This window comes from Vicugna pacos, chromosome 15 (assembly GCF_048564905.1).
Source record: "Vicugna pacos chromosome 15, VicPac4, whole genome shotgun sequence".
NCBI classification, from domain to species: domain Eukaryota; kingdom Metazoa; phylum Chordata; class Mammalia; order Artiodactyla; family Camelidae; genus Vicugna; species Vicugna pacos.
The window spans coordinates 42,659,181-42,685,265 of NC_133001.1; the positions used below are offsets into that span (position 1 = coordinate 42,659,181).

The 26,085-nt window shown below is 50.7% G+C and overlaps 2 protein-coding genes and 1 long non-coding RNA gene across 13 annotated transcripts; 1 reads left to right on the forward strand and 2 right to left on the reverse strand.

Annotated features, from left to right (window-relative positions):
- Positions 1-285: 285 nt before the first annotated feature.
- On the reverse strand, positions 286-4,332 carry DNAJC5G (DnaJ heat shock protein family (Hsp40) member C5 gamma). Its single transcript, XM_072938030.1, has 7 exons — positions 4,126-4,332; positions 3,785-3,915; positions 2,853-2,968; positions 2,340-2,553; positions 2,003-2,147; positions 1,468-1,532; positions 286-1,267 (listed from the first exon to the last, which is right to left on the reverse strand). The coding sequence occupies exons 3-6, from the start codon at positions 2,963-2,965 to the stop codon at positions 1,489-1,491; spliced, it is 516 nt and encodes a 171-aa protein (XP_072794131.1). The 5' UTR covers positions 2,966-2,968; positions 3,785-3,915; positions 4,126-4,332; the 3' UTR covers positions 286-1,267; positions 1,468-1,488.
- SLC30A3 (solute carrier family 30 member 3) lies at positions 3,994-22,643 on the forward strand. 11 transcript variants are annotated; one of them, XM_072938025.1, is made up of 10 exons: positions 3,994-4,165; positions 4,997-5,076; positions 8,270-8,337; positions 18,368-18,549; positions 18,990-19,136; positions 19,235-19,388; positions 19,989-20,187; positions 20,441-20,546; positions 20,775-20,909; positions 21,825-22,643. In XM_072938025.1, exons 4-10 carry the CDS (start codon positions 18,420-18,422, stop codon positions 21,971-21,973), a joined length of 1,020 nt encoding a protein of 339 aa, XP_072794126.1. In that variant the 5' UTR covers positions 3,994-4,165; positions 4,997-5,076; positions 8,270-8,337; positions 18,368-18,419; the 3' UTR covers positions 21,974-22,643. The 11 variants fall into 11 exon arrangements, with proteins under 11 accessions (XP_072794126.1, XP_072794121.1, XP_072794123.1 ...); XM_072938020.1 differs by lacking the exon at positions 8,270-8,337 and having other exon boundaries at positions 3,994-4,194; XM_072938022.1 differs by lacking the exon at positions 8,270-8,337.
- On the reverse strand, positions 8,543-14,269 carry LOC140685759 (uncharacterized). Its single transcript, XR_012059156.1, has 4 exons — positions 14,179-14,269; positions 13,904-14,013; positions 13,188-13,290; positions 8,543-8,876 (listed from the first exon to the last, which is right to left on the reverse strand). It is a non-coding gene; the product is annotated as an uncharacterized lncRNA (long non-coding RNA).
- Positions 22,644-26,085: the final 3,442 nt, after the last annotated feature.

Sequence of the window (26,085 nt, forward strand, 5' to 3'; positions counted from 1 at the left end):
AATCAAGAGAAGCTGAGCTGGGCAGAAAGGACCTGAATGCTAAGGGACCTATTTTGGGCACCAGGGGAATTGGGTCTCCAGGGAAATTTTAGAGCAGTGACAAAGTCATAATCACAAGGCTCTGGGAAGCCTCTGCCCCAGCTCCACAGTTGTCCTGGACTCCCGCTCTCCAAGGCAGCCTGGTCTCAGATGCGAGCACCAGTCCTCTCTCTTTTTCTCCTACAGGACTTCTTCTCTACCCCAGCACAATTTGTTTTGGGGGGCACCCAACATATGCACTGGGACTGGACAAAAGTTCTTTTATTTACTGGCATCGCTTAGCCCTTCTCCAAGTCAGGAGAGGTAAGTTGAGGAGGTACTAGGCTCTGACCCTGCGTAGACGGGAAACAGTGTGATGAGGATACCAAACAGACAGTGTGAAGAGGCACACGTGGAGAAAGGGTCTATAAAAGCTCAGTCTTTACCCTATCACATGTTGCATGCCCCTGCTTTACGAACAAAACATACAGTGATCAGCCTGCGTAAAAAGGATGGAGGTGGGCAGGCTCTGATGTGTGGACTTCGGTCAACCCGCAGGCCCCATGCTAATGGGTGCTGTGCTGGTAGCTGCAGTCTGGGAAGAATCCAAAGGTGGGATAAGTACCCCAAAGCCTCAGATGCATTGATACTTTTCCTGAGTTGTCTCATGGTGGCATGGAATGAGGCTGGCAATGTGCACGGGCACCAGGAGAAGCTGAGACCAGCCCCAGAAAGGTGTGCGTGCTTAGGAATGGGGCTGACACTAAGAGTTCTCGGTACACAGAGTGGCAACAGAGGAGGGTTAGCTGGTACAGCACATCTGGGATAGGATCTATCATGCTTGGTTATCAGGATCTTGATGGAGATACTGTAAGGGGCCGGCCCTACCAGGTGACAGTGGCTCAAATCCCAAAGAAGGCACAGGAAAAATAATGCTCAGGAAATGACTGTCACTACTGCCTAAAACCTCACAAGGGTAGGGATAGGAGGGCTGTTCTCTAACAGATTAAAGTTGGGACTGGAGCTAAAAAGAAGAGTAGCTGGGTGACCCTGTGTGGCCAGGGTCAATGATACCATCAAGAACAAAGATGTCATCCTCACTGGGATGGATGCCATCAATGTTTCTGAAGATGGGATTCTTACAAGAAGAGGAGAAAATCAGGGTCAACGTCAGGTCAGGGCTACGTGCTCCTCTCTTCAGCGGCTCCAGTGGACTGGGCAGCAGAAGACGCCCTCACTAGGTCAGCACCTAAGAGTAAAAGAAGTTGGCATCTTATTAAACCAGAATAAATGATCACCCAGAATTTAAAGCAAATCCCCTATAGGTAAAAATATAAACACCTGAAACCCATACTAAAAGGATATAAACTTTTCCACTAATGCCTCACCTGAAATTAGTGTCTATTCTTATCTTACCGTTTAGTTATTGCAGTATTTCAGTTTTCTTACCTCACTCTTCTTCATCTTTTTTTAATCTTCACTAGAAGTATCTTCCCCTCTTCTAAATCTGTGTCCTATGATGGAATTGAAAAACATATATAAACAATTTAAGTAAGAATGTTTTAGCCTGCGGGTGAGAAAACAGTTACTTGAAGTTATGCATTCATGTCAGTAGGTAGCATTGGTGTGAACTTCAGTCAACCGACACTTTAGGGGATAATCTCAGACATTATCTTTCTCTTGAGTAAATGCAATGAATTTGTCTTCAACTACTGCCTTTTCGAGGCATAGTCTCCCACCCCATTCCTTACCTTAACACCCACTCCATTCAACCAGCTTAACAGTCAGGAGAAGCCAACGCTACACTCAAGCTGCCAGTTTGTGGCATAAGTCCCTCAGAAACCAAGGGTATCCCCTTCTCCCTCCTCACTTTGCCCCAATACTGACTTGAGACTCCCATATTTGGGAAGTCACAGTTTCACCCCCAACCATTTCTTCCATCCCTAATCCAGCTCTTACCCCCGTCCCTTTTTATGGTTCTCACCTGAACTTGGAGGTTGATACTGGACGTTCGGCTCATATTTTTTCTTAGCTGCTTCCTCGGGTGGTGGCTTAAGTGCTCCACAGCAAAAGCAGCAGCAGCAGCAGCAGCAGCAACAGGTGAGCAGAGCACACAGGATGACAAGCGTCTAAAAGGTAGGAAAGAACGGCTTCTGGCCAGCAGTTCCGTATTTCCATTCAAACTCTCATCCCGCAATCTTCCAGCCCCTGGTATATGAGACCACAGAAGCATTTATCCTAGGAGAGGAGGATTAGCTGTCCCAGGAGAGTAGGCTCACCCCTCCTTCCCTATTCTTAAGAGACTAGGAGGAATTGTGTACCTTGAACCAACAACTATTCATCGTAAAATAGTACGTGACGCCTTCTTCGCCAAAGTGGTCATAGATATATATTCCCAATGAGCCATGCCGATCGTAAATTTTCCGCTTCTTAGGGTCACTCAGTACGGAGTGGGCTGTGTTGATCTCTTTGAATATTTCTGCTGCTTGAGGGTCCCCTGGATTCTTGTCTGGATGATACTTCAAAGCCAGTCTCCTACCCAAGCAAAAGGAGAATGAGGAGAGCATGGGGGGAATGGCTGGGGAGGGAGGGTTAGGATGAATGACAGGGATAGGTCTCTAGATAGTGAAAAAAGAATGCATGAGATATGGTACCAAGGATGGAGGCAAGCAGCCCAAGCCTCAATTCCTTCCCATGTCACACTGAAGAGGATGCTGACCCCATCTGGCCCCAAAGTGAAGGCCTGGGGATTTAAAAATGGGTCAGAAAGCAAGAGAAAGGAAAAGGGCTTAAGGGGGAGAATTCCAGGGTTTAATAAAGGGCTGGGTCTGAACCTGTAGGCCTTTTTGACGTCTTCAGGTGAGGCGCCCTTCTTAAGCTCCAGCACTGCGTAGAGAGTTGACCCAGATTTGGACAATCGGCGGGCTGCTTCGTCCACATGAGTCATGATCTGGGTCAGAACAGAAGAAGCATCTGTGAGAACTTCCACAGGTGGGGCCGCAGAGAAATGAACTTCCACTGACTGGAAACTCACCACCTTCAGGGGCTGGGCAGATAAGTGACTACAGTGGACAAGTATAAGACAACAGTGAGTGAGACCTGTGACTAGCAGGAGAGTGCTGGTGACCAGAAAAGACATTCAAATTCAGATTTTAAAGAGGAAACATCTTCTCCTCACATGTCCTAGTGTCCTTCAGATACACAGACCTCCAGACATCCCATATTCTACAGAAGGGAAGCAAGGGGAGGTCTAAACCCTGGGAAAAGACTGATCTTGTCCAGAGCTATTAGTACCTTGAATAAACAGCCCAGAGCTTGTTCTGGTTCCTTGCTGGGTTTGAAAGTCCAGCAGGGCCCCAGCCTCTTTATAGACTGGGTCAAGAATTCGGGAGGTCCTCAATTTCCAAGGAAGAAACAAGTCAGACCAAATCCTGAGCCGTCTAAAGAAGTCAGATGTCCAAAAGCCAGGCCAGAAAGCAGTGCCTGCACTAGACCAGAGACTTTCTTCCTCCTAGTCCCCCCTCAAACCATCCCACCCCAGCCCCTCGGGGAGAACAGAGGGATGAGACAAGGGATAAAGGAGGAAGTGGAAAACGGGAGCTGTGGGGCAGACCAAAGAGGGAACTGCGAGTGGACCCCAGAGAGTTGGGGAGAGCTTGAGAGGCTGTGACCTCGGAGAATCAAGCCAACAAGCTCAGAAGGGAATGCTCTAGTTCCCCAGGTCCCTCTGGCTCTGTGTGGAGCCTCCACCCAGCCTGGCGTCTACCTCGAAGTCGTTCTCTTCAGCCTCAGAAGCCTCAGACAACCTCCATCAAGGTGCCAAACTTCACACGGCCCGTGGTCCAGCGGCCGGCTGCGCTTGCGCACTGTGTCGCCACTCCAGGTCGCTTTTTGGCGCTGCCGGAAGGTTTGGGAGGTGAGGCTACATGGGCCCTGGGACTTATTTCACTCGGGGCACGCATGAGCGTAGGGATCTACCTGACTCCAGCCGCTAAGGGCTGCGAAGCGTTGGTTCCTACACCCTGGGGTGTAGCCTCCCGGGGATATCCCTTCTCCGGTAGGAGAGGACTCATCCTGATTAGGGTCAGGGTTCATCCACTCACTTACGGAAAGATAACAGCGCTTGCAGACCGTGGCTGTGTAAGAGGTATGGTTGCTGCAAACCTTTCTCAAGAGGTATATTCTCTCCCCAGTCTTCTTTTTCAGCATTTAGGTGTCTCCACTTGGTCCTCTTTTCCCTTCCGCCTGCAAACTCCTAACCATGCTTTAAGACCTGCATCATATGTCAGTATTCCTAGAAATCTTTCCTTCATTCCCTCAGTTGTTCCCACCTTGCTCTGTAAAAGCATTTATCCTAATAATTACATACTGTAGTTATTAGTTTCTTTATATGTTACCTTAAAATCTCTTGAGCGTTTCCAATCGTCATTACTGTTCTTCAGAAGCTTCCTTTGAATATGATTTCATTGTGAGGATGTACCATAATGTAATTATATAATCCAGATTGGATAGTTGTTTCTATCATTTGATAGTGTAACGACCTTATTATGAAAATTCTTGTATATTAATCTTTAAATAAATCTTTTTTTTTCCTTTAGGGTAGATTCCTGGAAATGGAATTACAGGGTCAAAGCGAATTTTTTTGAGGCTTTTAATCCATATTGCTAACTTTCTAGAAAGAAAAGTTAGCAAAAGTACCAGTTGGCCTCCCTAACCAATTTACATGCCACCTACAGGGAATGAGCGCACCTACCTCTACTTGGCCTCACCCCCTGTGATCTCCTACAGGAGGTTTGCACCACTTACAATTTACCACTTCATGATGTTGGTTTTCTTCACAAAGAAGCACTCAGTGTCTCCTATAACATGCAATTGAAAGAGCTTTATTGTTTCGTCCTCACTCTGTTACTCCTCTTGTGGCTTTTATTATCTCTTCCCTTTATTACAGTTACTTGTGCACATTTACCTCCCCTTCTAGGTTTTTGGTTGTAAATCAATACTGCACCCCAAAGATGTGAACCATCTGAGCAAACTAACTGAGGAGTCCATGTGCAACAGGTACAGTGACCACTGTGTTGGTTTATGTCCGTAGATCTGTGATCAGTATAGGGTTGGGGATGAAAATCGGTGGCATCACTCATCCAGTTCATAGGTTCTGGGTTAGATGAGTTGTGAGGTTTGTCATCTAAAGGAGCTAAAGCTGACAATTTTTTGATGGTTTGTACTAGGCCAGATTTCTCTAACTGACCTCCAGCCTTTTGTCACCATTGTGGAATGACAGAACTAGCAGAACACCCTGAGTCATTTCTTCACTAGCCCTGGGAAGAGAGCAGAAGGCATGGGAAGTGTAGCACACGTACAGTGAGCTCCTTAGCTCAGTCTGCAGGCCCAGCGTGGTCCTCTCACTCCAGCTTTATTGAGTACTGCTGTCTTGCTTGCTCTGGTCTCTGCTGCACTGCTTCTCTGTCAGTTCTCTGAAGACACCATGTTCCCTATCACTCCTCTGCCTGGAAGACCCCTCCCCAGGCTACTGGCGTGGCCAACTTCTCATCTATGTGGCTCTCAGTTTTGTGTCAGAATGTCTTTCTAAATTGAGTTCTACTCCTCTCTCCCCATCTCCTAACACCCTCACCATGATTTGTGAATATATATATACATATATATATATATATATATATATATATATATATATATATGCATGTTGATTTGTTTCAGGTCTGCCTTCACCAGTAGACAGTCAACTCCATGAGGGCAGGGACCCTGTATGTTTGTTTGCCATTGTACCTCCAGCATGGAGAACCATGCCTGGCTCACAGGAAGTGAATTAATGATTTGCTGTGTGAGCTATAGCAGAGGGAGCCCTCTGCTGGTCCAATGGAGGCCCAGTGTTTGCGCCGTAACAACGATTCCCTGGGACAGAAGCACTTCGCTGGGGCATTGGACAGGACTACAGAGCCCCTCTTTCCTCATGCGGTCCTAGACAAGAAGAGACACAAGGGGCCAAGAAGACAGAAGGCGCTAGGGGAGATAGTAATGGCAATTCTGAGCTCCTTGTGTCTTGTTTGTCTTAGTTTTCCTCCAGTTCCTAACACAGTTCCTGCAATAGTGTAGGTACTCAATAAATGTTGGTTGGTTTAATCAACAAGCACACTTTTGTGTATGTACTGTTTCAGAAGCACTTTAACCTAAATGTCTCCTTCGATCCTCACCACAACCCTGGAAGGTGGTGTGATCACATCCCTGCTTTATAGAAGTGAGCCAAAAACGAAGAGAGGGCAAATTAGTTTCTGAGAAGAGTTAGTAAACATCTTTCACATCTTGCCAGAGGCTCCAGAATGCTATTACTTCTTATCGCTGCCCTCTGACATTCTAATTAATTCTAATCATAGTTCGTGGCTCTTGAAATAGCCATTATCTTTGAGTCTTCTGAGCCTCTGCTCTGAAACAAATGGCAGGGCAGCCAGCAGGTTGCGGAGATGGGAACAGAGCAGGCAGGTCGGCCTGGCTTCCTCTGGCAGAGGCCCTCCACTTGGCCTTCACCTAGAAACAGACCCCTTTTGACTCCATTTTCTATGCACAAGTTCTCTTCTGACACCTAGCACAGAACTGGGAAGAGTACACAAGCCAGGAGGTGGAAGCCCTAGTTCTTAGTTTCAGCTCTGGGTTTTAACAGGCTGTGTGATCTTAGACAAGTCACTTAATCTCTGAGTCTCTTTTCCCTCTTCTGTAAAATCCTGTGTCATTTCACAGGGTTGAGGTCAAGATTAAATTAAATTTGGTTGTGAAAATAATGGGAAAAAATGAAAATAACCATGCTAAAGAATGATTACAGACTAAAATCTTTTCTGGAATCATTTGCCCTCCCGCCATACCTTAAGTCAGTGATCTCAGTGTTTACCACCTCACAGAGCCATTTGGTCTCTCCTAGAGAAAACCAAGAAGCATCCCTTATTTACCCACAAACAACTAAAGTTTTAGTCATATAACTGGAATATACACATACAGACAGCAGACATTGGCATATTTATACCCAAAATATCATGCTCTCAAACATATGCAGTGGGAGAGAGGGATCATAATTTGTCATACCCAACTACCAGGTTCTAGAATTGTACAGTTTTTGAGCTGGAAGGGACCTCAGAGACTTCACTCTTATCCAGTGTCTTCATTTTGTAATTGGGAAAAGTGTGACCCAGAGAGAAGGATTAACCTGCCCAAGGTCAGCCAGTAGGGTCTAGACTTAAGTCTTCTGACTCCAGGTTCAGTGTCTATACCCTGACTGCTCCTTATACACACCAGCTCCCTTCCCATTTTAAAATCTAGGTGTAGAGACAGACCAAAGCTGTAGTTGATATTCACCTCCTTTCTTGGTGATGTCAGGTAATGTCCTGCTTTCCCTTGCCTCAGTTGAAGGCATACATACTACACGTGACTAAAAACACCTCCGGCCCAGTTTGTTGGCCCGTCCTCCCCAGGGCAGACGTCTCGTGGTGGGAGGTGGCGGGCTTCCAGCTAGAGAGGCGGCTCTATACTCCTAGCCTCTCTGCCCTGCGACCCCAGACTCTGCAGACCTAACAGGGCACACCTGCCTTATCTGTAAAATGGAGATAATAGGCTCTGCCTCTTAGGGTTGTTAGGAGGATGAAATGTTTAATTTGAACAGTGCTTGGTACGTGATAAGTGCTATGTCATCATAATCACCATTGTCATCACTCTTTCTGTCCTGTCTCCTCCCAATTTAGTGAAGAGAAAAATTGCTTTCCATCCTGTCTCTGGAAAGAAGGGGTAAATCAGGATCCTCCCTCTAAGAAGATTTGGAAATTGTCATTGGAATCCTTCTATCCCCTTTCTACATCCTTTCATGAGCCTCTTAGAACCCCATTATCTCATTCCTCTACCCAGTGCCCTCATGCTGCCCTCTGGCTACCCATAATACCACCCACAGTGTTCTCTGAGCAGCAGAACTCCAAAATTACCTTCCTCACGTCCTCTCCTTTCAACATTTCTAATAAAAAAGATTAACCTCCATAAAATGATCTCATCCCTAAGGGTTAGGTGGAAAGCAGTCTGATTAAAACACCGTAATTCAGCTTATAGTGAGAATGACTATTAATACCTCACCCTTTTAATTCTTACACAAAAGGAATAACTGGCAGAATTTTAGGCAGTATGACTAAATGAAGTGAAAATAACAGGCTATGTTTTGGGAGGAGACTTTGGGCCTTAAATCACTTCTCTCCTTTCTGTTCAGCTCCACCAGTTTTACATCTTTTCAAGTCTGTGGCTCTGCATTGTTCTGATTCTCCTCCTCCATCTCTGGTAAGTTTCCTGTGCCCCTTGCTGGCTCCTCTCCCTTTCACTTCCTGATTGTGGATATTCTTCTATGAGTTGGTCTTTAAGCTTCTGCTGTCTCCTCTCTACTTCAGAGACGCAGCCTATAGGCAAGGCTTCAGCTGGCACAACTCTGCTTTAGCTCAGTTTAGTGTCATCCATATGCCAGTCTCCCAGTACCTCAAAACCAGGCTCATGACCTTGCCCGCAAACTGGTTGTATCCCTTGCTTTCTCTATGTACATTAATGTTATGACTGTTTCCAAGGTAGTGCTGCTCAAAAGCCCAACATCAGTGGGCTTTGGACTCGTTATTTCCCCCAAATTCAGGCCAGAAAGTCTTATTAATTTCTTTTCTCAAAATTACTGTTTCACTTGTCCCTTCTTTTCAGCTCCCATGGCCTTGAAGCACCTCAGTTAAAAAGATTTTCATGATGCTTGCTTAACTGCCCGTCTCATCCTGGATACTGCTGCCAGATCAGTATTCATACAGCAATGTTCCCATCATTCCCACTTCTTTGCTCATAGCCTGCAGGATGCAAAACAACCCTTTAAATCTGGCAATGAACTCTACAACTTCATACCTCCAAACACATTGTCTCCTATTGCCATCCAGTAAATCTTCCATAATGATCAGTCTTTTTTTTCCCTTCTAAGTTTTCCTGTTCTTTCTCACCTCTATACCATTGCCCTTGCACCATTTTCCCTCATGAATTATCCTTTTAATCTATTCACTTATTCAACAGATATCTATTAAGCATTGCTATATGCCTGGTATCTTGGATACAATGACAATTGACTCTCATAGATGATAGCTTAAATGTGGAAGACAGACATTCATTAATATCGTCAGGTGCTAGCATGTGCCAGGCACTGTTCTAGGTGCTGGGGATATAGCAGCATAAAAAATAGACAAAAATTTCTGCTATCATGGAGCTTTTTTGTGAGAGGACACAGATAGTAAATAAAATAAGTAAAATATACAGTACATTAGGTGATAAAAATTGCTATGGAGAAACATAAAGCAGGAGATGGAGATGGAAAATTTTTAAGAGAAGACTGCCATTTTTAAAAGGATAAGCAGAGAGGGCCCACCACCAGAGAAGGTGCTATTTGAGTTGAGACCTGAAGCAGGTCCTCAGGTGAGTCGTGAAGACATCTGGCAAAGTGTATTATAGGTGAAGAAATGAGTAAATGCAAAGGCCCTGGGGTGGGAGCATACCTGGTGTGTTGCAGGACACCTAAAGGCCAGAGTGGCTGGGGACTGAGGTGGGAGGAGTGTGAAGTGAGATCAGAAGGGGCTGGGTTGCATTAGACTTTGCAGGCCCGTGGAAGGACTTTGGCTGATACTGAGATGGGGAGTGATGAGATCTGGCCTAGTTGCCTAGCCTGGATTGAGGATAGACTATAGTGCAGCAAGTGTAGAAAAAGGAAGACAACCTAGGAGGCTACTGCAATAATCAAGAAGGCAGACGACAGGGGCTGGACAAAGGTGGGAGCAGGATTTGCTGACAGGCTGGATGTGGGGTAAAAATAGAGAAGTCAAGGATGATGCTGAGGTCTCTAGTCTGAGCAAATGGAAGGATATAGTTACCATGTTCTGACGTGGGAGGACTGCTGGAAGAGGAGTTTTGGGATGGAGGTGACAATCAGGAGCTTAGTTTTAGATGAAGCTTGAGATGCCTAGTAGACATTAAAGAGGAGAGGTCAAACTGATACTTGGGTATACAAATTTGGAGTTCAAGTGAGAGATCTGGGAATCACTGTCATCTAAGATGCCATTAATTTTTTTAGTTTCCTTTTAATAGAAAATTTCATACACATACAAAAACTGAATAGTCCAATGATCCCCCACGTACTCATCACCCAGCTTCAACAATCATTGCTTTCTGCCGTTTCCAGATAGTACTTAGAGCCTTGAGACTGGATGATATCTCCATGGGAGTGAGTGTAGAAAGGTGAGAGAAGAGGGTGCCTGAGTCCTGGACTATGCCAGCATTAAAACATGGGGCAGATGAGGAGGAACCAAAAAAGGAAACTGAAAATAAGCAGTCAGTGAAATAGGAGGAAAACCAGATTATGGTATCCTGGAAGCCAAGTGAAGAAACAAAGAATCCCCAAGTAGCAATTTTTAAAATTTGCATCCTTTTTTTTGCATTCTTTTTTAATTGAAGTCTAGTCAGTCTACAATGTTGTGTCAATTTCTGGTGTACAGCATAATGTTTCAGTTATATATATACATACATATATTCCTTTTCATATTCTTTTTCATTATAGGTTACCACAAGATAGTGAATATAGTTCCCTGTGCTATACAGTATAAACTTGTTTATCTGTTTTATATATAGTAGTTAGTATCTGCAAATCTCAAACTCCCAATTTATCCCTTCCCATCCCCTTTACCCCCTGGTAACCATAAATTTGTTCTCTATGTCTGTGAGTCTGTTTCTGTTTTGTAGAGAAGTTCATTGTGTCCTTTTTTTAAGATTCCACATATAAGCAATATCATATGGCATTTTTCTTTCTTTTTCTGGCTTACTTCACTTAGAATGACAATCTCCAGGTCCATCCATGTTGCTGCAAATGGCATTATTTTATTCTTTTTTATGGCTGAGTAGTATTCCATTGTGTATATTTACCACATTTTCTTTTTCCATTCACCTGTCCGTGGACATTTAGGTTGTTTCCATGTCCTGGCTATTGTAAATAGCAATTCAATTACAGTATGTTAAGTGCTGAGGAAGATAAAGAAGTGTGCAATGAGAATGTATATCATGCACTAGCCTGGTTTAGGGGGTCAGGGAAGGCTTCCCTGGGGAGGTGACATTTAAACTGCAGCCCTCCCTCATCCTTTCTAACTTTGACTAAAATACTACTTCCTCCATCCTGCTTCCACTCTGACAATCAGCTCCTCCTTTCTGGGATGGCTTTATCGAGGATTATCAAGGACTTTGTATCAGGAACCACAGGGTACTGGTGACACAGTGGTGAGAAAGACAACATATGTCTTCAGGGAGCTTGTACTCTAGTGAGGAGACTGACAAGCAAACAATTTTGTTACAGAGTGGTGAGTGCTACCATCACCTAAGCACAGCGGGTCTTGAGAGCACCGAGGAGAAGCACGTAACTCAGCCTGGGGGAAGTCAGGAAAGGTTTTCTGTGGTTAACACCTCTGCATGTACCCTTCAGCCTTGCTTGGACCTTTTAAGTGTTAACCCTTGCCCACATGCTTGGATCCCAAATCTTGCCTGAGATCTCCAGCCCAGCCTAAATCACCACTGGGCTTTGCTTTCCTTCTCTCCAAATATGTATTTGTTGAGCCTGGGTCCCTCTGAAGCCCCTTTCCAACCTGCTCTGTCACCCTCTGCTCTGGAAGCTGGCACTGACCTGTCCTCCCAGGAACATCCAGGGCTTCCTGCCTCCATAACACCTTTGGGACTAAGAGGGGCCCAGGGACTCACCTTAGGGAAAATTGGTATCTGAGAAAGGAGCATGTGGGTAAACCATTAACCCAAAACTGCAGAATAGAAATTTCTTGCAATGAAGTTAAAGCCAGGAGGGGAGAGAACACATCTATCTTATGCACCAGGAATCCCCAGCTAGGATAGCAAGGTGCGTGGCAGGAAATAAGAGCTCAGTAAATGTTGAATGAATTGTTCTTAGAAGACTAGAGTTCCATATAGAGCACCAGCCCTAAGCTGCCCTTTTAACATCTGCACAATTTTCCTGGCTCCTATCAGGTGCAGAATGCCTTCCTCAGACCTGGCATTCAAGAGGACCCTTTGCAAAGATTTTCTTAGGGCCACTTGATGGTTCTTTGAGAAACAGGTGCAGTCTGTCTGTTTCACTGCCAGGCTTTTCTTGCATTAATTTCCAAGCAAAAGGAACTGTTGGTATTCTCGCCAGTGCTCTCAGCACGTTCCAAGGCCAGGGAACCGAGGCAAACGGCAGCCCTTTTTATCTACCTGCTCCGACGCCCGTTTCCCTTCCCTGCTTTCTCACTCTCTGCCCAGGGGTGGTGGCGGGGCAGCACGTGCCAGCGTCTGCGCCCCCTCTCGGGCACCCGGCGCTGCCGCCCGTGCGCCACCGGCTGCCAAGGAAGGGAAATCCCGGAGGAAGCCATTGTTGTTATTATCACGTCCCCTGTTGTCGTCATCGGCTGAGGCGTGCCTAGAAGCTCCTTTCCCGCATAGGGCCCCGCAGTTTCTGCCCATTTTCGAGGTCGCCCGCCCGGGCGGCTTCGGGCGAGGCTACCGCATCGAGCCCTGGATTGAGTGGTGGCCCTCGAGTCCCAGCTCCAAAGCTCTCAGAACTGGCAAAGCCTCAGGCCCGGTGCGGAGCTTCGAAAACCGACGGCACCAGGCAGGACGTGACCCAGGCCCTGGCATCGGCGAGCGGGGACATGAATTCCACCCCGGCTCTGAGACGGACCAACAAGGTGACCTTAGCCCGGCTAGTGGCTTCCCCTCTCGCCGCTTCAGTTTGTCACCCTAAAACCCAAGGAAAGAGCTGAGGCCCCAAGCCACTAGAGGAGGTTGGAGGACGAAAGCCACCCCCTCATCCTCTCTCTCTAGCCCCACGTGGACTTGGGGCTAGGCCTTGGGCGGGGAGTTGTGGGGAGCGTGCGGAGAAGAGGCTGGAGTCGGCTCCGAGCAGGGCGTGGGTGGAGGCGCGGCGCCGAGGGCGCGCGCAGACCCTTTCGTTCTTCCGTTCCGCACCGCTACCCCGCGCAGAACGATCCCTTAGCACACGCCGCCCGCAAACCTTGGCATCAGCCGCACTCTCCCCCGCCAGAACAGCCAGCCCGCCGCCCAGCTTGCCTAATCCGTTCAAGCCTTACCTCCTCCGCGAAGCTCTCCCGGGTTAACCCCATCACTTCCAACAACTCTAATTGGCGCGTTCTCCAGTTTTTTTGTTTGTTTTTGGAAGTGCACACTCAGTCTCTGTTTGGAAAAACAATGTTGGGGGTAGATGTCTATCACCAGAACCCTAAATTCATTCTGAAGGGTATTCTGAAACTCAGGGTATTCTGAAGGGTGGGGCTGTTGGGTTTCTTGCCTTGGCTCACTAATCACTCCCACCCTCCAAGCTTTCCCATCCATGCTCACTATTTCCCCTCCTCCTACGGACCCTCCTCTTCACAGAGTGTCACAGCTTGAAGTGCACAATCCAATCACCACCCTCTTTTCATCCTACACTGGCGGCAGGTGTGAGAGGCAGAGAACATTGAGCATTTGAAGCTTCGATTCCAGGCTCAGCCACCGACTTTGCTCTAAGTCACTCCTGCCCCTGGGGGCTTTCTTAGAACAAGGCAAAATCAGGTAATACCCGGGAAGGTGCTACAGGTTTGGAGGTAAGGAATCACCTGCCGACAAGCTGACTGCAGCCTCCCTCCATGAACTTGGGGCTTGTGACTCCAGAGAGGTGGCGCCGCTCTTCCCTCAGGCTGCCCCAGCTTCTCAGTGACAAAACTAAGGCGCGCACTCTCTCCAGTGCGGCGCCCTGAACCGGGGAGGGAGAGAGAGGATACAATTCCAGTTCCAGCACTTTACTTACTGGCCGCACGACCCTGGACCCTTCTTCTTCTGGAACTCAGTTTACTCATCCAAAAAATAGGGATAATGATGGATCGAAGGAGAGCAGGAACCTTTTGTCACTCCATGTCTCTATATAAATAAATAATAATGAGTGGTAAAGTACTCGGCAGCAGATTTTGCTCGCGAATTCCGACCCCACATCCTTCACAGAGGGGTTTCTGGCGGGAGTCCCTGTGGTTCTCCTGGATGTGTCACACTGCTTGCCCACATTCTTTGTGGTACTCTCCTCCACACCTGTTTCTGTCTCCGTGTGAGGGGCTGGGGCCACGAGTGACAGGTGGCGGGGGGACGCTCCGGTGTGGACGTGCACGGGGCGGTGTCCCTTTGGCGAAGATTGGTCAGGAGGTTCCTAGGCTTGAGGAGCTCGGCTTGGAACCGGTAGGCGGGGCTTTTATGGGCGGGGCTAGACCGCCTAGGGGTGGGGCTGTGGATATCTAGAGTTCTCCAGAATCCAGCCGGGGCGCTAAGGGCTCCTGCCACCCCATCTTGACTCTGGCACCAGGAAATGGGGCTTTGGCCAGGAAGGCGAGGCTCCGGGGAAGGGGCTTAGGCGTGGGGGGGTGAGGCCGAGGAGCGTGGAGGCGGGGCTTGGGGAGCTCGCCCCACTCGGGGCGGGGCTCCAGCGGCCGCGGGATCTGCAGTTCGTACTACCCGCGCCACAGTCGCCGCAGTTCCCTCCACTCTGGTGGCCCCGCGGCCCTGCGGGGATTCCAGGGGTCGACTGGCCACTCGGACTTGGCGCGGGGCTGGCCCCTCCTCTCCCTCCATCTGTGGGGTCTAGACGGTCGGGGCCTGGGGGAAATGGAACCCTCTGCCACCACTGGGGGATCGGAGACCACTCGCCTGGTGAACCCCCGGGACCGCGGCGGCGCCGGTGGCGGCCTGCGTTTGAAGAGGTAGGACAGACCTGGGCCGGCCCTTGGCCTGGGGGCGCCACCCTCCTGTCTTCCGTCCATTTCGTTGTCTCTTTCGGCGCGGCCCCGGCAGGCGGCCCCAGCGCCCCGCGACCCCCTCGGCTTTGTGGCGCTGGGCTCTGTCCCCTTCGGCCCACAGAGACGCCCCCGGTCAGCTCAGCCAGCCCGGACCCCCACCGCTCAACAGTCTGCTCTGCCTCCTCCCGGCCACCCTATTTCTCCCGGTCCCGCGAAACAGCTCCCCGGCCGGCTCCACAAGCTTCCCGACCCCTCCGCTGTCCCCGCCGCATCAGACTTCCAGGCGAGCTACTGTCCCTCCGTCGGGCCGAAGTCTGCGCCAGGTGCCCCGATGTACGCATTGCCCTGAGGCCCTGACGATGGGAGCACCTCACCGCCCAGGCTTCGGGGCCCCAACTGCAGGCCCCCGGCCCTATCCAGAGGCCAGCTGTGGGCACCCGGGCCCAGGATGGGCCCAGGCTCCGCGGCGGGTCTTCCGGGCTTCTAGGGGGCAGGTGGCCGCGGGGAAGCGAGGGGGCGGCAAGGAAGGAGCAGGTGCGGTCTGGGCGGTGGGGGTATTCCCGGCTCTGCACAGACGGGGCCGGGGGCGGCGAGGTGTGAAATGAGGCGCGCAGAGCAGTCGGGACAGAGGGCCGGGGGCGGCCGGAGAACCGCCTCCGCATCCCGCCGGCCTCCCGCGCCGGGCGCCCGCCGGCTCTGTCCGCCTTGTCCCTCTGAGCGGCCGCGCCAGGCCCTCCCTGGCCACCTCCTCTAGCCATTTTGTCTGTTGGCCCACTGTCCGTTTATCTCAGGAATTTGACAGGGTCTCCAGCTTTTTCTCTTTCCTCATCTCTCCCAGTTTTCCTTTTTCGTCCCAACCCCTTTCCCTTTGTTTCTGATGTGGTGCCTATGTGTTTCTCGCTTTCCCTGAGTGGGGGCCGTAAGCCTGGGTGGGTGGGGAGTGGGTGAGCAGAAGGGAGGGAAGACTACCCGTCTCACTCCTTCCTGCGGAGGACTGCAGACGCCAGCAGCTGTGGGGGCTCCAGCCCTGGCCTTGGCATCTCTTCACATACCTTTTAAACTCTGCTTCTGGCCAGTCTCCCCATTCTGCATCTCCCTTCTTCCCTGCTCAGTATTATTTGTTGTTTGTTTGTCAGGGGTTTTAGAGGGCCAGAAAACTGTCTTTCCTTCTCTCTAAACAGCAGGTAGTCGTCCCCCCCCCACCATTCACACAACACACCCACACATCCACAATGAGGCTTCTTTAGTGCCCAGTTAATGCAGAACAAAAGGGAGCAGCCTGTTGATGGCTGGCTACCTTGATGCCTGGCTGCACTGTGTCTTACAGGGCCTGGAAAAGCATCTTGCCCACTGCCCCAAAGCTACCCACATCTGTTTGCTCTTCAGACCGGCATCTCTGACTCCCAGCTTATCTTCATTCTCATATGACCATTAGTCACCAAATCCTGCAGTATTTTCTGGAACAGATTCTTCCCTACCTACCTGCCCCTCCTCTAAAATTCTGTGGAGGGAGCCTATGGCCTGGTCTGTTCTCAACACTTCCATCTCCTCTCCTCTTTTCCTCCCAGACTAGTACATTAGCAAGGTCATCTGTCCCAGGGCGCAAGAAAGATGAATCATTGTATCTCCCTTTATGTTCATGTGAGCCCATCACTTTCCTCTTCAGCCCTCAGACCTTCTTCTGGTTTCTCACACTTAAACTCCAAGCTGCTTATCTTATCATTGGCATTCATGCGTCTGGAGCCCCCTTCTCCACCTAGGTCTTATCTTAAACATCGCTCCCTCTGTGAAGTTCTCCTCATCCCCTTTAGAGTTGGTCACTCCTCCCTTGTGCTCCAAAGTCCTTTGTTCATAGCCCTCCTCGTCCCAGCTTCTCCTTGCAGAGTAAGTCATTTGTGACACATCTGTCTCTCCCACTAGACTAAGCTTCAGTATGTGTACACTGCCTGATACAGCTCATTGAAGAATAAGGATGGGTTTCAAAGCCACCCTCATGTCCCATCTCTTCTGGAAACACACCTGGAATCATACACATCCAGATTCTAAGTCTTGAAAGGGAATTCCAAGAAATTTACCTACCTGCTAGCACATGAATTTTCCCCAGAAGCCCCAAATGTGCCCCTGCCCACCTTTCACCTGAATTCATTCACTTGGCAGAGCTTTCCTCAGCCAGAAGGCCCCAGGCACCCCTCCCCACTTTACTGCTGTGATCACATTTCTATATGGAGCCTTAATTTTCTCTAAAGGGTATTCTTGTCACACCCTTGTGAGTATTTCTAGGACTGTACTTTTCTATTTAGGTCCTTTATGCTGTAGAAGATTCTGTTCTTGCTGGGGTTCAGGTTGGGCAGTAGTAGGGGTGAGAATTAGGCCATAATGGACCTAAAACTCAGCCAGCCTGAGCTTAGCCTCTAGCATCCCCAGGTGAGGCCCCTAACCCTGTTCATTTGTCAAGGTAGTTTTATGTTATTGCAGTTAAGGTGGCTTCTGCTGGGTGCTTATGGTCAGACTAAGGTCCAGCTAACACATGGCAGACTCCAAATCTGGTGCTCCTATTGCTACCATCCCCAGCCACAGCAGTCTGCATTCTCTCCTCCCCATGACAACCCAGCATTGGAATCTGGACACTAGTTCTCTGTGCCAGGAAATTCAGACTTTTGGGGTCTCAACATTCTACTCTTCTCTTAAAGGGCCACATTCAGCTGCATGTCTAGAGAGGGAATGTGAAGGACCTGTGAATGAAGGCACTTGGAGATAGGTCTGGGAGGGGGCACTGAGGTTAGGACCACGTGCTGAGCCCCACCCCACACTTTCACACCACCTCCCCTTCATAGTGCCTTCGCCTGGCATGTGTACCTCCCCTTTATCAAAATCCTTCCCATCCTTCCAGGCCCTTCTCAGGTGCCTCCTTCAGTTGTTTTCTTGATTTCCTCATTAGAGGCAGCATTATTCTTCTATCTGAGCCCTGGTAGCACTTTGTTTTAACTGCTCTCAGGCAATAGCTAACTTCTGCTACATCCGATGGTATTTAGGTTCACGTTTGTCTTATTCACCAAAGGCTCCAAGAGATCAGAAAGGGTATCCTGCTCATTTTGTATTCCTGTGATGCCTATCATGAATTCATTTGGCTGGAGTCTAACCTCAGTTCGACCACTAACTAGCTGTGTGGCCTCTATAGGTCCTCTCCCTCTCTGAGCCTTATACTTCTAATTCTTTAATAAGCGGTAGACTAAGGTGATTTCCACGGGTTCTGTGAAATTCTATGGCTCTGTATATGAAAGGAAAAGGAGGGCTGGGATCTGAGCTGTCCATTTAGCCCCTCTCTCTCATGTGGCCCTCTGTCAACATAGCTCCTGGGTTTGATCAGGCCTGGGGAGGGAGCAAGAGGTGGGACATAGGATGAAGCCAGTCTGGGGGACCCAGGACCTGGGAGTGAGGAGCAGGTTTGCCTGTGAACCAGGCCCCAGGTTCAAATGTGTTGCCTGCTTCAGTCTCTTCACAGAGCCCTCAGAGGCCCTCCCTGAAGAGCCCAAACCTGTGGAGATGTCCTTCCACCACTGCCACAGGGACCCCCAGCCACAGCCGGGTCTCACCCCTGAGAGGCTGCAGGCGCAGAGGCAGCTGTGTGCCGCCTGTGCTGTGTGCTGCATCTTCATGGCCGGGGAGGTGGTGGGTAAGTTGGACAGCAGCTCCTCCAACCTCATCCTCCAGACTCCTGCCTAGGCCACTTTCCACCCAGAGTCCCAGGGATGTTCCTGGGTAGAGGTGCAGAGAAGATGGGGGTGGCTGGGATGGGGGAGCTGAGTGCCCAGGACTCAGGGTGAGGGGACAGTACCAGTGGGATTCAGAGCAAGGTCTGGGGCCAGGGCTGGCTTCTCAGTAGTAACTGGTCTTTTAAACAACCCTACTTTCCTGTTATGAAAATATGTTATAAAAACACTAGAAAATGTGAATAAGTGAAAAGAAGACAATGGAAACTCCATGTAATTCCATTACCGGAGAAAAGTTGTAGTTCACATTTTGGCATATGTCCCCTCGACCTCTTTTCCGAGCCTCTACACACGCTGCATATTTGCTGAATGGACCAGAGTGTACCTCTCTTTGCCCTTGCAGGTGGGTATTTGGCCCACAGCCTGGCCATCATGACTGATGCCGCCCACCTGTTGGCAGACGTGGGCAGCATGATGGGCAGCCTCTTCTCTCTCTGGCTCTCTACCCGTCCGGCCACCCGCACCATGACCTTTGGCTGGCACCGCTCAGGTAAGGCCCTTCCAATCTTCCAGTGGCCTGATGACCCTCCAGTCTTGGTGCCTCTCAGGGTCCTGGGCAGGTCTCTGATGGCTTGTCTCCCCCTACAGAGACTTTGGGGGCTTTGGCCTCTGTGGTCTCCCTTTGGATGGTCACTGGCATCCTTCTGTACCTGGCCTTCATCCGCCTGCTGCACAGCGACTACCACATCGAGGGGGGTGCCATGCTGCTGACCGCCAGCATCGCAGTCTGTGCCAATCTGCTGTACGTTCCAGTGTGGAGCAGGCACCATGTGGGATTCAGGGCGAGGGGTCCTCCTCCAGGGTGGGAGAGCTGGCTCTCCCCTCCCGACACACCTGCAGCACGCACACACAGTTCTCATCTGTCTGCCCTGAGGGGTGCCTGAGAAGGGACTGGGGTAGAGGCCTAAAATTCAGAGTCAGCAGAACTTTATTGAAGGCCATGGTGCTGGGGCTGTCATCAGTATTGTCTCATTTAAAACTCGCAACCACTCCACGAGGTAGGTACTATCACTCCTAGTACGTAGTTAATGACATAGATCCTGAGAGGTGACCAGGTGACTTCCCCAGGGCAGACAGCTATTTCAGCAGCAGGGCCAGGATCTGAACTCACATCTCTGGCACCAAGTCCAGTATTCATGCCCCCGTGTTGCACTATTTGTCTCTCTTGGGCAGTATTAGCTTTTTCCTAGGGCTGGGAAAATAGGGAGAAAATAGGTGGAGAAAGGGCTCCTGGGTAGGTGAGAGGAGGAGGCGTGGAAACAGGCAGAGGAGGAGGCGTGGAAACAGGCAGAGGAGGCTGTGAGCAGGCGGCCTGGGCTGAGCTGCTCTGCTTCCCCCTCAGAATGGCCTTTGTGCTGCACCAGGCTGGCCCCCCCCACAGCCACGGGTCTAGAGGGGCAGAGTATGCGCCGCTGGAGGAAGGGCCCGGGGAGACTCTGCCCCTGGGGAACACCAGCGTCCGGGCAGCCTTTGTGCATGTGCTGGGGGACCTCCTGCAGAGCCTTGGGGTGCTGGCTGCCTCCGTCCTCATCTACTTCAAGGTACCGTCTGTGCAAGCCTACCCCAGCCTTTCTCCCCCAACTCTACACCCCGGCCCTCCTTTCCCGGATCCCCAGCCTTCCTCCTCCCACTCCAGCTTCCTGCTCCCCAGGACTCCTGGCCCAGGGTTATGGTCCCTTTACCATTCCCAAGCAGGGTCCTCAGGGGCCTCTCAGGGCCTGTTTGTCCAGGATGCCCCTAGACCTTCCTCTGAAAGTCCCCGATTCCCAGGCTTAGGGCTTTCTTTCTCTACAGCCTCAATACAAGGCAGCTGACCCCATCAGCACCTTCCTTTTCTCCATCTGTGCCCTTGGATCCACGGCTCCCACCCTCCGAGATGTTCTCCGTGTCCTCATGGAAGGTGAATCAGATACCACTTCTCCCCACCCCCGGGGCCCTCTCTGACCTCACTCCAGCAGTAGGCACCCCTCTTTTCTCTGAAGAGAGTGTGAGAAGAAGGCTTGTTGCTGGAAGGAGGATTCAGGGATGGGGGCATCAATAGCGAGAGCGGTATAGGATGGGGCAGGTGGGGTCCTGGCCTCCGGGCAGGAGTGGCCCTTGCAGTAAGTCGTGGCGGTGCTGCTTGCAGGTACCCCCCGAAGTGTGGGGTTTGAGTCCGTGCGGGATTCCCTGTTGTCAGTGCCAGGAGTCCGGGCAACCCATGAGCTGCACCTGTGGTCCCTTACGCTTACTTATCACGTTGCCTCCGCACACCTGGCCATTGGTGAGTCTGCACTGGCCCCAGCCAGTGATTTCCTAGGAACATTTTTCCCTTCCCCTTCCCCCCTTCAAACATAGTAACATGGTCTGAATTACTGGGATTGTTTTCATCTCTCCACCTTTCTTAATCTCTGTCTCTGTCTCTTGTATCTCTCTCTCTCATGCATGTTGGAGGCAAGGAGCCCTGGACAGGGTATTCTGGGAGAGGTTTCACCCTCTCTGAAGGGGCGCAGGGAACCAGCAACCCTCTAAAACGTCACTAGTACCTACAGGTCTGGTGATGGGGCAAAATTAGGCAAATTATGGCTCCTCCACTTGGTGCAGCATCTTGTAACTATTAAAAATGATGATTATGAAGACTGTATGGCAACTAGGAAAAATGTTTATGGTATAATGCTAAGAGAAAAAAGCTGAATATAAAATTATAGCTACATTATGATTCAACTATTTAAAATATATATGGTGACTCACAAGCTGACAAAGGATTTTTGAGTTTCTTCCAGATGCAAGAAGCAATCAGAGACATGCAATTTGGATGCCAAAAATATTATGCTTTGTAGAATATTTGATGATAACTCTAGAGGGACAATGGGACAGAATATTTAACATCTGGATTGTCCTGGAAAATCAGGGGTATGGCTGCTGAAACACACAGCTGTGTATTGATACTCAAAGAGCAGAAGAGAATAGAAAAATAAGAACAGTTTAGTGTGTTAGCCTGATTAGGGCTGAGTCTCTTCAACCTTTTCTTGGACCGTTATATACTGTTCATATAATACAGAAAGAAAATAAAGCTCTTCGTTCAATCCGGCTTTCATGCCCTGCAAACCCCTGGGTCCCCCTTCACTCGTCCTTATCTGGACCCCGCCTGCTTCCCGACTCCCCTGGGAACCTGCTTCTTCTTATCACTCCCCCGCAGACTCCACGGCTGACCCTGAAGCTGTCCTGGCTGAAGCCACATCCCGGCTCCACTCCCGGTTTGGATTCTCCAGCTGTACCCTGCAGGTCGAGCAGTACCAGCCCGAGATGGCCCAGTGCCTGCGCTGCCGGGAGCCTCCCCAAGCCTGAGGCCCAGCCCCATCCCCACTCCAGTGCCAGGCCCAGACTCAGCCCTGGACTCTCAGCACCTGCCTCCCTGCTCATGGACAAGTAATGGAGTTGGGCCCATGCCCCTTCCTCTCTCCTCGCTTCCACCTGTCAACCCCTCAGCCCCAGTGGGCAAGACCAAAGTGTGTGTGGGGAGTGGGGCCGGAGTCAGGCCAAACAGGGAAATCAGTGCAGTGGGGATGTGTAGAAGTCCTGTGGTCCCCATTCCCCACGGTCTGGGGAGCCCCCAGCCTTCTTTCCAGGCAGTTCATTTGTCTCTGTGGCTGGCTGGCTGGGGGCATCTGCCTGTCTGTGTGCTGTTGGTGTGCCTGTGCCTGGGGGAGGTCAGCAGGGGCCCCCTCCCCGTGTGGCCCTCGCTCTGTCTATGCAGGAGCCCCAAAGCCCGCACTTTGTCCATGTGTTCTAGCCCTGTGGTTTTGTGTCTGTGCCTGTGTGTGTGCATTTCTTGGTGCTGTGGCCTGTGTGTCTCTGTGCCTCTATGGCTGTGCTGTGGTCTCTATGAGTCTGCACCATCCATGTGTCCGTCTGAGGGTCTGTCTGTCCATCCCTCTGTTGGTGCTGTGTCCTCAGCTCTCCCTGAGAAAGGGAGGACTCCGCCGTAGCTCTGCCAATAAACTTGTGTCTAAATGCATCTTTCAGCCTCTGTGCTGACTGCTTAGGAGGGGGAAATAGAGTTGGTCATCTGCGAAGTGTTGGAATTCCTCAGCCAGAATGACTTTCCATGACTCTCCTACCCCATTCCCAGTCCCTCCATCCTCTCCTCCCTCAAATATCCATCCTGATGTAGTTGAAAACCTCCAGTCCCTTTACTACCTTCCACTATTTCACAGTGTGCTTGAACTTGGGTTCTTGGCTCAGGGAGATGCCCATGTGTTCTGGGTTTGGTTGCCAGAGAAAGCTGGATGGCAGGGAGCCAAGGGATCCTGGAGAGTCATTCCAAAAGGCTCCTGCAGGCCAGAGTGGCCGTGGGCTGGTTGGACGGAAGCTCCCCCTTCGGGGGAGAGTGATTGGACCACAGTGCTTATTTGGCTTTGTTCTCAAGCTTTGTGAGGCACCGGGGGGAGTGGCCCTCAATCCTGACTGCCCCAACCCTGGCTCACAACATCCAACTGCAAGTCCAGGATTAGGCTGTGGACACCAAGGTCCTCTTTTTACAGTTACTCCCCCCTTTGCCTTAAGAATTGTATCTTTTGACAGATTTGACCTTACACACCAGTCTCATAAAGGGATTTCTCATCTGCTCTTTGGAAAAAAAAATCAAACTCTTTGTGCTTTATTTTGGATCTAGTGCTCTGGATTAGCAGGAGTCCACTGGCCTTCCTACCCTAGGTTGATATAATTCCAGCCTGAAGCAAAGACATGGAGTGTTTTTATTAGCCCATGCATGTTTCTGCAAGGCTTCTCCCACCACAGTGGGAAATATCTTTATTATTAAATTATCTTCGTTTTTTTAAATTATAAAATCTTGCTTTAAGAGCCTATCAGAGGAAAGTATATAAAATAGAAAGTGAATGTTTCCCCTCTAAAAGATTTTATTCCTAGAGATAACTGCTATTCACAGTTTGGAGTCTCTCAGCCCGTATTTTCCTGTGTGCACAAACACTTCTACATAATAACAAAGAGATCACTTTATATCCGAGATCATGTAACCTGCTTTTATGGTACAGCCGTACATCCCGATGCATCCTTCCTGGTCAATACCCATAGATTTCATTACTTGTTTTAAGGTGAGGCTTTTGGACTCGTTGAAAATAGGCCTCCCCATTCTGATCTCCAGCTGGCCCAGGCTGGGTGCATCACTGCTGGCCTGCTGGCCTGAGTCGGGCGTGAGAGGCTGGCCCAGGCGCAGGGCTAGCAGTCCGTCACACGCAGCGCCAAGGCTGCCCCAGCTGCTCTCCATGCTTTGCTAGTTCCCGATACTTTCTCATTTTACGACTCATTGATTACAGGCCCCAAGTGGCAGGATGGGGGTGGGGAAGAGTGAGGAAATGGAGAGTCGGGAAGTGAAGACTAGATTTTCACCCCATGAATGGCCTTAAGCTGCAGCCCTGCCCTGTATGCTGGCTCCCTCTGCAGCATCGGAGGGAACAGAATGTTCAGGGCAAAAAGAGATCTCACAAAGCATGCTGTCCCTCTCTGCCCCCTTCCCTGAAAGATGAGGATGAGGATGCTGAGGCTCAGAGAGGGAAAAGGACTTCCCCCAAGGTCACCCAGCAAATGACAGGGGCAGGTGCAGAGCCTGGGCTCTCACTCCCACTCAGGCCCCTCGGAAGCTCTTGCCCAGTTGAGTTTCTCAGCAAACCTTGTCTCACCTCCTTCCCAGCAACTTGCAGCCAGTGGCTCCCTGATCCTGGGGCTCTGTGCTCAGGCTCCTTGGTTCTGTGTTGGTTCTTCTACTAATGCTCTGGTCCTTGGTACTCTCTCTGCGTCCCAGCTTTTCTATTATAGAAAGTGGGGCTACATGATATTGTGGGTGTGAATGTGCCTGGTGTAGAGAGGGCACGTAGGGAAGGGTTACATTTTGGGTGGAATCTAGGATGTGGGGGAAGAGAGTTCAGGGAAACAGGGTTGTCCAGCACCCTGACAGCAGGGCCGGAGCCGACATTTATTGAGCTTATACTTGGTGCCCGGCGCTGTGAGGCAGATAGTATTGTCTGCGCTTTACAGATGGAGAAACTGAGGTTTACCTGCCCAAGATCATGCAGCTAGTAACTGTCAGAGTTGAGATTCAAACTCAGTTCTGGCTGCACTAAGTCCCCAGCCCTTTGCCTCCCCACCCCGCTTTTCCACCCGACTCCAGGCCTTGCTCTGTCAGGGACAGGGAAGGACAGAAGAATCAGGAGCATTCTCCTCCATTCACGGGGCACTCCCGAGGGAGTCCAGGAAATCCTTATCTGCATGAGCTGCCTGCACAGCTCTGTTATCTCCCCAGCCCACCTCTCCCCTTGCTTATCCAGAAGCCCCTTTCCTCCTGGTGTCCTTCCTTGATGATAAAATAAGTGGTGGAGGGAGAGGTGAGGAGAAAGGGCAGGGAAGTGGGCGGGGAGAGGGGTGACAAAGGGGAGGCCTGAGGAAGAGCAGAGCAGGGGAAGGACCCATCCATCAGCCCAGCCCTGGCAGCTCTTCACACAGCTGGTTAACCAGGAGGGGATCGCCCAGAGAAAAGGGAGAGCCAGAGGAGGATGAGGTGGACAGGAGGAAGGGCTCAGAGTGCAGCTGTAGGAGTGTTTGAGAGAAATTGAGGAGCCGGATGGAAAAGCCAGCAGAGGAGGCTGTAGATTGGAGGGGCCTCGTGCTGCAGACACAGGGCGGGGAGTGGGGGAAGGGAGAAGTGGGGAGGGAATAGGGCAGCTGGGCAGGCCCTGCCCCCCTCACAGAGCTGCTCACCTAGGGGCCTGCCTGGCCGGCTGGCCAGGGACGGAGCCCGCACCTTCCTGTGAGGGCTGTGAGGGCTGTGAGGGCTGTGAGGGCTGAGGACCCAGTGGATGAGGGGATCAGCCTGTCTGGGGTCAAGAGCAAGTTCAGAATGATAAGGCAGTGTCCTCCCCCCTCCAGCGATGCTGCCACCACTCCTTCGGCGACTTCTGTGAGCTGTAGGCCCAACCTGACTGCCTTGAGCCACGCCGTCAGAGGTGGAGCAGTGACCTCCTGAGGCCGCCGCTGTGCTTGCAGCCCAGACAGCCAGAAAGGCTGTGGGAGACTCTCAGGACCTAAGTCAGGCTGGGAAGACCTCTGTCCCTCTTCTTGACAGATTCCCCCACTCTGTGGAGAACTGCATCTAGGGAGTTTCCTTTATGCTTGAAGGACTCCTTCTCCCCAGCTCTGGGAGCTCCCTGGGCCTCCCTGCCCCGCTCTGAGCCCCTGGGCCGTCTCAGCAGCACCTGGTCAACACCTTCCCAAGGGCGCTGGGCAGTTTACAGGCATCTGTGGGACAGAACCTGAGGCTGTACATGCAGCTGTGATCACAAATGGTCCCACAAAGTGGGCCCTGTTGCCAGGACTGGCCAGAGAAAGTGGGTGGGGAGCATGGTGAGGCAGCGAGCCCAGGGTTGCCAGAGCCTATGTCCCTCTGC